We start from the raw sequence: 14,116 nt of genomic DNA, 5'->3' as shown, positions 1-14,116 counted from the left end.
GTGGGTCAACGGTATTCAGCACATTGGACTTGAAGGCCGGATATCATCAGATTAAAATGCACCCTAAGGATCAACATAAGACGGCATTCACTTTCGAGAGGGGCTACTACGAATTTATAAGAATGCCGTTTTTGACTCAAAAATGCTCCCATAACTTTTCAACGCCTAATGGACGAATTTTTAAGAGGAATTGACGAATCTGTTTGTCAGATCTATATGGATGATCTACTAGTGTTCAGTAAAAATGAAGATGAACATGTGCAACAACTACACAGCGTATTCCAGAGAATCAGGCAATGTGGGCTCAAATTATAGGCACATAAATCATCGTTGGGGCAGGAGCAAATAAATTTTTTGGGTCACACGATTTCCAGGGAAGGAGTTAAACCCGACGCAGATAAAGTCGCAGCTATACGGAAGATGACAGTGCCTAGGGATGTGAAGGTTGTTCGGAGGTTGCTGGGAACATTAAATTATTACCGGAGATTTGTTTCTGAAATGGCTGAGTACCTCGTCCTACTCAACACCCTTCTGAGGAAAGACAGGAAGGTGTTCATCAATCCGCTGGTGGAAGGCAATATAAGGCGGTGCTTGCTTTCCCAGACTTCACTCGGCAATTCACTATCACTACAGATGGGATTGAGTATGCATTGGGAGCGGTGTTGTCTCAGGATGGTAAAGGTGGAGACCGCCCAGTGGCATATGCCAGTAGGCGCCTAACAGAGACGGAGACTAGATACAGCGCACTGGAACGAGAGCTCTTGGGAATAGTGTGGTCTGTTGACCACTTTAGGCCCTATGTATTTGACAGAAGGTTTAGGATACACACTGACCATAGGCCTCTTCAATGGGTGGGGAAGTTGAAGGAATCTTCGGCTAGGATTACGCGTTGAAAGGAGCTCCTGGCACAATATAACTTAGAAATAATCTATAAGCCAGGAAAAGATAATGTTGTAGCCGATTGGTTGTCTCGAGCAATTACTGTAAATGCAGTAGAAGAGGAGGCCGGAGAACCGTCTAGACAATTCCTGCGGGAGTGGGCACCGGGAGAGGAAGAAGAACAGAATGTGGCGGAGGAAGAGGATAGGGAGGAATCTTCGTCAAACGAGAGCTCGGATGAAGGAAGACCAGCAGATATGGAGGAACTGGAGGACATAATAAACGACAAGAGGCGGCAGATTGTATGGAAGACGAGGACCACTGGATTGCTCAAAGTTGAGTGCAGCAATTATGGGAGGAGCAATATCACGACGATTTGGTCACAGCCAGGCGTGAAGAATGAACAGATCTGTAGAACCTTGAATAATGCCTCTAAGCCTGGAAAAAAGTGTCACCTGTACGTGGGAAATGAAACCGTTTGGGAGAAGATTAAGCGGCTATGGTGTGATGAGCGCATAGGAATGGACAGGACATTCGCCCGATGCAAGCTGATGGTGGAAACCGTTCAGGAAGACGAACGCCAGAGAGAAGTGACTGTCGCGTATCATCAGGGCAAGACCAATCATCGCGGAATCTCGGAGACCCTACAAGCATTGAAGAGAAGATACTTTTGGTGGGGGATGAAGAAGACTATCACAGAAGTTGTAGGAAACTGTGTAGTTTTTCAACGCACAAAGCATGACAGACATCCACCAAAAGGCAGACAAGAAGAGACCCCTACCGCAGATGCTCAATGATTTACAGGTTGACACTTTCACGTCGAGAGGATTTAAATGGATAACCATAATTGATCTCTTCAGTAAGGCGGAAATGGCGCACCAGGTTCAGGAAAAGTCGTCGAAAGCAGTCCTGGCAGCTCTCCGAATGTGGTTTCAGTTTTACGGAGTTCCGGAGTGCATCTCTTCAGATTCAGGCAGAGAATTCGACAATGCCATGATACGAAATGAAATGAAGGACCTTGACGTAATATGGCATCTCAACACACCAGGGCACCCTAAGTAGTAGTACATGAGACATAGAGTACATGAGACATAGAGCGGTTTCATGGCACATTGAGTGACCATCTTCGACTATGTCAGGTTGACCAGGGACTGGAACCGGACGTGGCAATGCCTAAGGCGATTGTGGCATACAATCATTCTGTACATACAGTTACGGGGTTTTCGCCATTTGAGGTCCTCTTTGGGCTTCGAGGACACCAGCGGGACTATAAGGGCACGGCAGCAGACGGAGAAAAAATACACAACAACCATGTTGCTCCAAGAAAGTTATGAGAAAGGCCCGGGGAAGAATAGGAAAGGGAAAATCCAGGAGGGTAACTAAGGAGAATTTAAAGGTCACAGGTATAACGGGAGCAATCAAAATCGGGACGATCGTATATAGGAGTACACCAGAAGAAGATTAAGCTGACCCAGACTGAGACCAGGAGGGCTGGACCAGGCTGGTAACTGCAGGAGGCACCCAGACAGATGTGCACCAGAAGGGCCTACCAAACGGATGAAGATCATTGGGAGCAGTGGCATACCCACCCCAGCGCGCACTACCCCACTGCTCCCGCACCCCGCATGCCAGAAATGGCAAGGGAGGGGGATTAAAAAAAAAGAAAAGATCGTATATAGGAAGTTGGGATCTAACAGGGGTAAAGAGATACAGCGATACGAGGGTCCATTCAGGGTGATTATTATAAGGGAACACAATGTTGTTACAATAGAAAGTATCAGAGAACCCAAGAAGATGAGAACTGTCCATATTAAAGAATTAAAATTTCCAGCAATGACAATATAAAAACTGAAGTGTTCTCTTACTAGATTGTATTACAGAAAATTTAGTTACTTATTCTATTTATTGTTTTATTTTAAGATTGTTATTGATTTTTGTAAATATCGTCTCTTTCATGCTATGTTTTTGTTTTTTGTAAATATTGTCTCATTCATGCTATGTTTTGTTTTTTGTAAATAATTTATTTTTCATTCTAACTTGTTCTATTATTAGGTTTAAATTATGTATTTAGCGTTTATTAAGAGAACTTGTGAGTTTTTTCAATGATATGTATACAGGATTTATTATTATTGTAAATAATTTTTCTTTATTGTTCTTGTTTTCTATGTTATTATATTATATAGTATTAGTTTACGAGGATTGTTCGTAACACTCATCTGCAAGCAGTAGCTGCTAAAATACATTTAAATATCACCTTTTCAGTATGGAAATAATAAAAATTGTAGTATGTAATAGAAACCCAGCATCTCTTGGACATATGTAGTCAGTTACCCCGCCCTGTTCCCCTTGTCGGAGACATGAATGGCCACCACCCTCAAGGGGTTCAAAAGATCTAAATGCACGAGGAAAAATGATTGAAAACTTTATAGAACTATCCGATCTACTCCTTCCAAATAGTACCCAACCAACTTATCTCAGCTCTAGTTATAGAACATTTTCAGCTAGTGACTTATCTTTCTGCAGCTCCACGCTATACAATAATCTAGACTGGACCTTTCTTCCCGATTTACACAGTAGTGACCACTTTCCAATATTAATAAAACTCGCAAATTTAAATCCTATATACCGAAACCCCGATGGTTCCTAGACAAAGCTGATTGGCTTCAGTATACGTTCTCTATTATTGTATAGGGCCTCCTTGTGATATGAGTGTTGAGGAGGGGTGTGAGGCAATCAATGACACCATCTTACAAGTGGCTAAACCATTAATACTGATGACATGTGGGTTGCCTAAAAGACTATCTGTCCCATGGTTTAATGACGAGTGCAAGGAAGCCATTAACAATCGTCATTTTCAAACATCGATGTATTTTAGGTAATGTATTGTAAGTAACGATATTTTAAAACATCGATGTTTTTTGAAGTCCATGTCGGATTCTTTGTTAAAAAAAAACTTCTGACAGGCCGAAAATGCGTGATCGTTGGAACAGACCTTATGTTACTCAAATGGATGTTCAAAAACATCGATGTATTTTCGATAATATATTGTAAGCAACGATATTTTAAAAACATCGATGTTTTTTGGATAATGTATTGTAAGCAACGATATTTTAAAACACTGATGTTTTTTTGGAGTCCATGTTCTATTGGTTGATTGAAAAAGCACTTCTGACTGGCCAGGGCATGCGTATGTTACTGAAATGGTTAAAAAAACATCGATGTTTTAGTATTGAACATCCATGTTTTAAAACATCGATGTTTTTTTATCGATGTCGCATCTCTAATCAATACAGTGCCTGCCATTGGAAGCGTAGGTTGTTCCTGCTAGTCTTGCTGCTGACGTCACCAACGGTTTTCTGAAAACTGCTGAGTCATTGCCACGTGGGGTTTTTTAGCTTCCCCTCACTATGTGAGGGCGCGTGAGTAAACAGTTTCTCTTTAAAGGTTTTTAAATCTATTATTTTAAACCTAGTTTTTAAGTACCATATATTAAGTTTATCTTTTATTTAAGTTTTTATTTTATTCTAACATGACGAATCCAACTGCAATGGTTGTCGACAATAATACAGACAAAACAAAACAGACATCTCCCAACCCCCCTAGGCGTTGTAAGAGACGTCGAATCACCACCACTGATGAGCAAGGCTTTACAGAGCCAAAAATTACTGCCCGGGTTGATACTCGACCCCAACCACCAACGAAACTCGACAATTCATTCGACGGACTCTCTGAAACCAATATTACAGATAACCCACACACACCCACTACAAGCACCACAACTACAAAACAAGTTAGACCACCACCTATAGTAATTAATCCACCAGTATCGGCGGTACAATTGCAGGATGCCTTTAAACAGGCTAACATTCTAAATTTTAGTATCCGTTCCTCAAAAGAGGAAAACAAAATTTTAACCAACACTAAACAAGACTACGACAAAGTCCTTCGCTATTTAGAGGCCATAGAAAACGTATATTACTATACGTACGCTCCACGGGGTACCAAACCTCTTAAAAAATTCATTATCAAAGGGTTTGACCTTAATCAGATTCAATTAACGAAGCATTCTCGGAACGCCTTTTTGGCTTCCGTCAATTGCATAGAATCCAAAAGACAAATGCCACTGGGCAAAAAACAGATCTGACGCATATTATCGTCACAACTGAACACACAACCACATTAGAAGATATTAAAAAAGTGGGTCTCATAGACCACATGATATACTCATTTGAAAAAATGAGAAACATCGGTGGCCCCAAGCAATGTTATAATTGCTAGGAATTTGGCCACACCCAAAATTACTGCGGCAGAATGACAATCTGCGTCCGCTGCGGGGAAAACCACCCCATAAAGGAATACCCGAGAAGCACCCCACCAAAGTGCTCACTGTGACGAGGATCATGTATCCTCACATACAAAATGTACAAAAAGGGCTGACAAGATCAAAATCTTGCAAGCCAAGAGAGAAACCATTAGGCCCTCCACCACAAACACCCAAGAGGCTCCTCAACCTCAACAAAAAAATCAGACCCCTCCTCTTATGCGGGGAGAATTATATACGGCCCTCCTCCACCAGCAACCCAACCACCGTCTTCGGAACCGGCGTGGATTTCCAACTTCATGACAATGTTCCAGGACATGAATACTATGTTCACAACATTGATGAGCACACTTAACCTTGTGCTTCAAAACACACTCCCAAGGAACAATGGTTAGACATTGCATAATTAATTATAACATAACAGGGCTTATGAAACAAAAACTTGAGCTAGAAACCCATGGCCTCTTGTAGGCCATCCATAGTCGCACTTACGGACACAAGACTTAGCAACTACACACAGACATACTTCCGCGGGTACACTACTTACAAACTTGACTCCCCTATACACGGCGGCATCGCACTACTGGTGCGTCATGACGTCCCATCCAGACTCATTAACGGTTCCACACTTCACGACAACAAACACACAGCCATTACAATACAAGTAAGACTAGAACACTCCTACAAAATCACCTGCGTCTACCGAAGCCCCAGTGCCAAACCGAACACACTCAAGACCTTTCTCTGTGACATCGAGATCGACAGACAACACATCATACTAGGTGACCTAAACGCCAAACACCACTCATGGAACTGCGCAAAAGGCAATGAACTAGGAAAGTACCAGACTAAAACAAAATACACAATAATACATCCTGATGCACACACCTACAAACAAACATCAAACCCCTCATACACATCTACACTTGACCTACTTCTCACGCAACAACCACACAGATTCACTAACTGCACTACACTAGAGTTTAGTGACAATGACCACCTACCAGTACTTTATCAGTTAGGCAAACACACAACACCAACCCCACCTACAGACATCAAATACAACTTTCGACAAGCCGACTAGAACTCTACAAAACACACGTATACGACAACATACCCAACATTACAACACTCAACTCACTACAAGACATAAGTATGGCCATTGACATTCTACAACAAACCATACGAGACGCTCCAAACACATCAATACCCACATTCACACCCACACCAATACACCTACGCACACCACCACAACACATACTCACTCTCATAAAACAACGCAATAACATCAAAAACTGCTGGTACAGGACTAAAGACCAGACCTACAGACCGATCATAAACATCCCTTATGTCGCAGTGGAAAACGTCCCTATGGCATGAACAACTACGCCGCACACACTACGATCCCAAAAACTTCTGGAAACTAATCCGAAGTCATAACACCAAATCGAAATCGGTGAAACTCCATCGAGGCGATGAGCTCCTCACTCCCGCAGATCAGGCAGACGTTCTATCTGACTACTACCTACAACGTGACAATGCACGCACCGTCTCTGTATACCACCACCAACCCCAGACCGAAAACACACAAAATACCATTTTCTCAACATATAATGCAACACTGAGGAAAACAAAGGGAAACCAGTCCACAGGAAAGGACAACATATCGTATGTCCTACTCAAACAGCTCCCCAGAAAAGCCCAAATGTTTCTCCTTAACATATATAACTCCTGCTCTCGCCTCAGATATTTCCCAATGGAGTGGAAACATGCTATCGTTGTTCCACTCCTCAAGCCCAGAAAACGAGGAGCGGTAGACTAGGAGAGTTTGCCGTTTGAGTTTGAACCTCTTTTGTTTGCCGACGATCTGGCAATTTTTTGTCGATCTGGAAGTATTCACAACATCCAACTTAAATTACAGAATGCAATAAACAGGATCAAACATTAGTCATACACTACCGACATTCAATTCTCCGTCGAAAAAACAAGATACCTCCACTTCAGTAGAAAACGAAACACACCTCGGTCACCTGATCTATTCTAGGTAACTCCCATATACCATACGCAGATTACCATAGATTTCTAGGTTTAACATTTGACAAAAGACTGACGTGGTAACATCATGTCTGTACACTAAAAACGAACTGTACTAAAAAACTAAACATTCTTCGCTCACTAAGCTGCACTTTCTGGGGTGCATATAGAACTAGCTTACTAAAACTTTATACGGCGTTAATACGTTCAAAAATGGACTACGGATCATTCGTCTACGGCTCGGCTCGTTCCCAAGTATTTGCTAAGTTGAATACAATCCATCATGCTGGAATCCGAATCTCGACCGGAACATTTCGAACAAGGCCTATTTTTAGCCTATGCGCTGAATCCGGACAATCACCTCTTTTGTTTAGAAGATTAAAATTAGCCATAGGCTACACTTCAAAATTGTATCCACAGACAGAATATCCGACCCACAAATATATATTCAATGCTAAGTTTTCGATTTTTTTCAAGAAAAAAGCTGTCAGAAAAAATCTCCTCGACCATCTCTTTTCTTACAACCTTAAAAATTAATCCATCAGAAAATGACCATCCACCCTGGAGCCATCAACAACCTAAAACTATTTTATAACTCTCGAAATACAGTAAACACTGAACTGTCTCTATATAAAGCTCATTTTTCTCGCCTTATCCAAAACATGCCGACAGCATTTACAATCTTCACAGACGGATCTAAGTCAGAACAGTCAACAGCATCAGCTTTCGTTACCAACAATTCTACGCATAAAATTAAACTACACAAGTTATGTGACATATTCACAGCTGAACTAAATGCAATAGCAGCAGCATTATATTCCTGTTTGTCTTCGACCTAAAACAATATCATAATAGTATCAGATTCACTAAGCTCGCTAAAAGCCATAGATTACATGTATCCGAAACACCCCAAAATTTCTGAGATCCATTACTATCTAACTACCGTAGTAAATCTAAGCATATCAGTACAATTTATGTGGGTTCCGAGCCACATGGGAATCACAGGAAACGAACAGGCTGATCGAGCTGCTAGAGAAGCACTCACGCTACTGGGACACGCGGCAAAGTCGTTTTAACTCAGCGGAGATGAGCGGACCCCTTATAAGGGAAATTACAGATGAGTGGCAGTCGAGGGAATGTGGAACGAGAGCCCCGCGAGTAAGCTGAAAACTATAAAGAAGGAAGCTGGACCCTGGAGTACCTCCAGCCGCAGATGTCGTAGAGAGGAAGTTGTGCTCACTAGACTGAGAATAGGACACACAAGACTCTCTCATTTTTTTTTTTTAGGAGGGTCGGTGGAAATCTTCAAAAGACCTATCCGTGTGTGGGATTCTTACCCACTAAAACCACCGCCCTACACCTGTTTCTCACTGGGAAGTTTTACGCCGTTAAACAAAACAAAACAGAACAGAACAATGCAGCCCTGATCTAAATTCAACAAACAGAATAACAATACAGTACCTTTTGGCTTTTTCAGCCCAATTTGTATCATGTACCATATGTGCAATGTTTCTCCAGCAGAATAATTTCACTTTATATAGTCCACCCATATTATTCACGTGTGTCATTTCATATGCATTGTACCCTTAAAAAGGAATATTAATGTATATTGTATCTAATTATGCTGCCCCACTCCAGATAGCAGTTCATGTGACAGCCTTCCTGTGTCTGTTTTCTGTTCAACATTTATTTCTACTAAAGAACCGTCCTTGACGGCGCTTGTCATTGTTTGGAAAATTATCAGCTGGGTATATCAGAATGATCAAAGATTTTGGCGAGGTTTACGGCTGCTGATATGGAATTCACTGCATTCCAAGTTTCCACGCTTGTAAATATTCCATCCTTTAATACAAGGGCCATCCCCTCTCTTGTGATCCCTACGTATACATCTCACCATATTATAGCGAGGTTATTCTACTTACTTACCTCAATTAAACCCAGAATTTGCATCCTATAATTCTTCAACTTCTCATTCAGTTTCAATTTCATTCCCGAAAGTGATAGTATGTTTCATATATCTCAAGTACATTTTCTATATTAAGATAATTAAATGATCCATATAAAGAAAGGAGTTAGTTGACCAACAGGGCGATGGGGAGATGGAGTTGCTAGAGAAGCTAAGCTTCGGCAATTGGAGAACAGAAGTCACAGGACCTACATAAGGTCTTTCATGACTTTTCATGAGTGCCATTAATACAAGAAAGTTTTTGTAAAAGGAACATAAAAATCGCGAATGGTAATTGTTTACCTCAGCTCCCCCAAAAGGGCGAAAGTCCATTTTTTTCGAGACGAGAGTGTACTGGCAGTCACGAGCGGAGCCGACTATGGACGACTTAGGGTAGGTTACGAAATTAACCACCCTTCAAGAGGGAAAATTTCTGTCCCTGCACATTTACTCTTATCTCCCTTTGTTAAAGGTTAGCTTATAAAACACCACAATTTTCGGCATCAGTTGCTATTACTCCTTCTGACTTATAAATATTTTATAATATATACGTTTACCTACTTCTTCTAACTTATAAATATTTATTATACGTTAGAAGAACTAAATTATAATACTTAGACTCTGTAACCTGAAAATAGTTCAGAAGCATTTATTTGCTATGGAATATTTTTAATAAGAATAGAAAATCGTTTAATAATTAGTTAGGAATACAATTTCCATTTTATTATAGGATTGTTAATAAATATATTTTTTTAAAACAATTTTACACAGGAATTGATTAAAATTTAACATTAATTCATTCCCTGTGGATGATACTCGGTCGCTATACGTACATGCAATGGGACTGGTCCGAATCAACCTTGGTTCAATGGGGCATGGTGGGAGTTCAGCTAGCAAGTTATAATTGTTTACCAGATGGACACAAATTGTTTATACTTCTAGTAATGTGATAGATAGCTTACGATAACTCACCAATATTATTTTAGAAAAAGATAAAGAGCATTTTAGAGAAATATAAAGACTATTAAGCGACACTTTTAATCGATGAACATATAGAAACAACCCTAAGGACATTGTTATTAACTGGCACTCGCACTAGATGGCACCAAATCAAAAGCAATTCAAAAATCAAATAGATAATGTCTGTACTCAATGATACAACCTGCCTTTCACTATAACAAATAGGCTGTAAAAAAGGAGCTGACCTTTCCACAGCAAGTACATATGAAATCCACAATGATATGTTGCTAAAGCTGCATATATAGGGTTTTGGAAAATTTATTTTTAAGCGGCTAACCTGGAAATTGGAAAGAAAATAAGCTAATTCCAGAAGCATAAAGAGTATTCAGATCAGTGACAATGGTACATGTAAATCAGACTTTATCAGTTTTGTTTATGCATTGGGTAATCTTAAACAGCTTTCTGCCTCAGAAATGGTCCATCATTCATATACCCCTGTTAATACAGGTGTCTTCAAAACTAGCCCTGTAAATAGTATATGTGTAGAAGCTGGTCTAGCAGTTAAAAGAAATCATTTAGCATAGGGTTATATCGGAAGGCTAACATTAAATATTAAAAACCCAGCATGGAAACATATTTTCCAACTAAAATTGAATTTTGAAAATTGAAGAAAACCAAGACTACCTGCACCAAGAGCGAGAAAATATTGTATATATCCAATGCTTTGGAACAAAACCCAATCAGTTTAACTAACCTTCTTTTTAAAGGATTTTATGTTTATATCTATGTTATCATCAAGTTTGAATTACCAACACCTCATCAGATTTATATAATTACCTAAAATACCAAGCAAAAATGATCTAAGGTCTATGTTTGAAAAACCAACGAGGTCCATTTTTTCGAGACGAGAATGTACTGGCGGTCCCAAGCGGAGGCTACTATGGACGACTTAGGGTAGGTTACGAAATTAACCACCTTCCAAGAGGGAAAACTTCTTGCACATTTACTCTTATCTCCCTTTGTTAAAGGTTAGCTTATAATATACCACAATTTTCGGCAGCAGTTGCTATTACTTCTTCTGACTTATAAATATTTTATAATATATATGTTTACTTACTTCTTCTAACTTATAAATATTTATTATACGTTAGAAGAACTAAATTATAATACTTAGACTCTGTAACCTGAAAATAGATCAGAAGCATTTATTTGATATGGTATATTTTTAATAAGAAAAGATATTCGTTTAATAGTTCATCTGACTAGAATAATAAGGTTCTCTTGAGCTGTAAATTAATGAGAATAAGAAAATTGTTTAATGGTTAATCTGAATATAATAATAAGGGTCACTTGAGCTGTAAATTAACAACAATAACAAAAACTTTTTATTACAAAATCGTGAGATACTTTTTTTTAAATCTTTTTATTTATGCCCGCACCTGTCAAATACAAAATTGAAAAACAGCGGGCTACCTGACTGTTATATTAATCAAACAATAGCATATTAGTTCACACCTAACCATCTTCTCCTCAGATATATTATACAGGGTCAACCATCTTCTCATACTTTTATATTTTATATTTGTTAAAGAGGGAAAATATAAAGGGAATAAGTATGGGTTTAAAGGATAAAATTGTATTTAGATATATGGATAAATAACGCAGACAAAATGTATAAAAAAAAAAAAAAAGGATGAAAAATTAATGAAAATGTATAAACGAAAATTCATAAGTAAAAAGAAAATCAAAACAAGAGGATAACTTTAATGATTTTTCCCAATTTATTTATACCAGATAACCCAGTAACACACAAAAATAAACAAAGGAATAGCATTAACCCAGTACTAAGCTTCTATTTTGTGTTATTGTCTCCAACTGGATATTAGCAAAGGGTTAATCTGAAGTAAATATGTGTTCTGGAAAATATCTTCATCCAATTGAAGTTTATTGAAAAAAGGAGTGTGCCAACACATTTTTCACCCACTGTATAATTGAGCCTTAATACCATTTCAACCTTATCCTTTCCCATGAGGTACTCTCTGCAGCGAGTTTCATACTTACTGCTGTTTACTTTGTTGATATACTTACTGGCACCTAAAATTTCATAATTATGCAAGGAACTCATAAGATAAAATAAAAACAATATAGTGAAAATTAATTAAAACAATTTCACACGCCCCATGGTAAATTTAAAATTACATATCACACACTGATTTACAATATGCATATTAGTTAAATAACTTCTCTGTTCATCATCATTCTAAACGACTTTTTAAAGAAATACAAGAGAAAGAGAATAAAATCATTACTTAATTTATATGATACCCTTATTTCGCAATAATAAGGTTAATTTTATTAAATAATAGATTTACTTTGTTTAAATTTATTCTTTTGAATTCTTTTCTATTATATACAATAGTCAGTGCTGAACAATACATCGCCGATTTACTTGAATCGTGGCACATCTAACAGACAAACAAGTTTTGGTTTTATTTTGGAGTGAACGTATTCCAAATATATTGGAGTAAACAGGGGTTTCTTTCTCTACTGCAGCCCCTCTGTTTACTGTTCCAGAGATAGCAGGAGTGTCAAAAAGTAACACAGCCTGAGGTACAATCTATAGCAGCGGTTCTAAGCCACAGGTGTTAAAAAACACTTTCTTAAAATATTTTTAAAAAAGTATATTAAGTTATACCGAGTTGTGGCCAACATTATTTGAATGGGAACTATTCCCAGTGACAAATAAATTTGTATGAATCCAACCTGGGCCCTGTTTAATAATGAAAGCTAATAGTATTGGTTCATGATTACAAGTATACAAACTGCTTAGTACTGACACTAATACTTTTTTTTTCATAATAGTGATGACTATTAGTGATATTACAGGAGTTAAAAAGTCTTAAAGTACAAGTTACTATTGTACAAGTCAGTGGAATAGTATTAAATTAAATCTACAAGACTAATTTTATAGGTTTTACTTTATTATGAAACAGAGGCCCTGGTTTTCACTAGACAGTGTAGATTAATATTAACTTGATAAAAAAAAAGAAGGAATAAATATAACTGAAGATTTCCTGCTTAATATAATCAGATAAGGTAAAACTCAACTTTTAGGAGGAATTAATTTATCACATTTTATTTTCAGCACTTGGAAGATAATCAACTTTTCATAATAAGTCAGATAACAGACACAACATATGATACAGTTCGTGATGCGATGAGCGGTGGTCACTGGGTATATTTGAAGGTATTTTATATTAATGCTGTTTTTTATTTAATCAATCATGACATAAAAAAGTATATAGTCCTTTCATCAAAATCTGTTATAAAACTAAATTATTAAGAAAAAAAATTAAAAATTTATAATACAATTTTTTTTGTTAAGACATGTAACAATTAAGGATTTATCTATTCATTGATTATACGTCCACTTCAACTGAAGTTTTTTTTTGGCAAATTAAAATTCTACAATGAAAAATGATTCAATTTATTTCAAAATTTAAATTTTCCCCTTCCTAATTGTTGTTATTGATCGATATTTTCAATAAAATTTAATTTATTTACATTAGATAATCCCTTAATATATTTTTAATGATATTCTTCGAAAAGTAAATTCATCCACTTTTGATAGAAAACTCCTCAATCAGTTGCAGATAGAATCTTCTAATTTAAACTTAAATTTCAGTTTAATTACCTGAGATAGGCCTAATAATCAGTAATTTTTATTATATGAGTTTTCAGAATGATCTTATTCCTAAATATATGTATAAATGATTAATTAACCATAGCTGCATTAAAGCAATCAGGAATTCACTTTTATTATTGTTAATCAGGCCATTTAAAAACAAAAAGAGCATATAATATATTCTATAATTTATAATGTTGTTGTTCATTGTTGCTTAAAGGGGTAAAGCCCTCTGGTCATCAACGCCTATGGCATGATAAAAGTAAAAAAAAAATAATAAAAAAAATAAATA

At 37.5% G+C, this 14,116-nt stretch overlaps 1 protein-coding gene across 1 annotated transcript in view; it reads left to right on the top strand.

Moving 5' to 3' along the window:
• LOC106682032 (dynein axonemal heavy chain 1) overlaps positions 1 to 14,116 on the top strand; it is a 236,643-nt gene that overhangs the window by 164,483 nt on the left and 58,044 nt on the right. Inside the window, exon 61 of the mRNA XM_067050254.1 lies at positions 13,285 to 13,386. Coding sequence (XP_066906355.1) covers positions 13,285 to 13,386 — 102 coding nt within the window. The remainder of the gene's footprint in view (positions 1 to 13,284; positions 13,387 to 14,116) is intronic.

This window comes from Halyomorpha halys, unplaced genomic scaffold (assembly GCF_000696795.3).
Source record: "Halyomorpha halys isolate HHAL.00 unplaced genomic scaffold, Hhal_1.1 Scaffold385.1, whole genome shotgun sequence".
NCBI classification, from domain to species: Eukaryota; Metazoa; Arthropoda; class Insecta; order Hemiptera; family Pentatomidae; genus Halyomorpha; species Halyomorpha halys.
The sequence above is the reverse complement of the archived record's forward strand: the minus strand, read 5'-3'. Positions and strand labels throughout refer to the sequence as shown.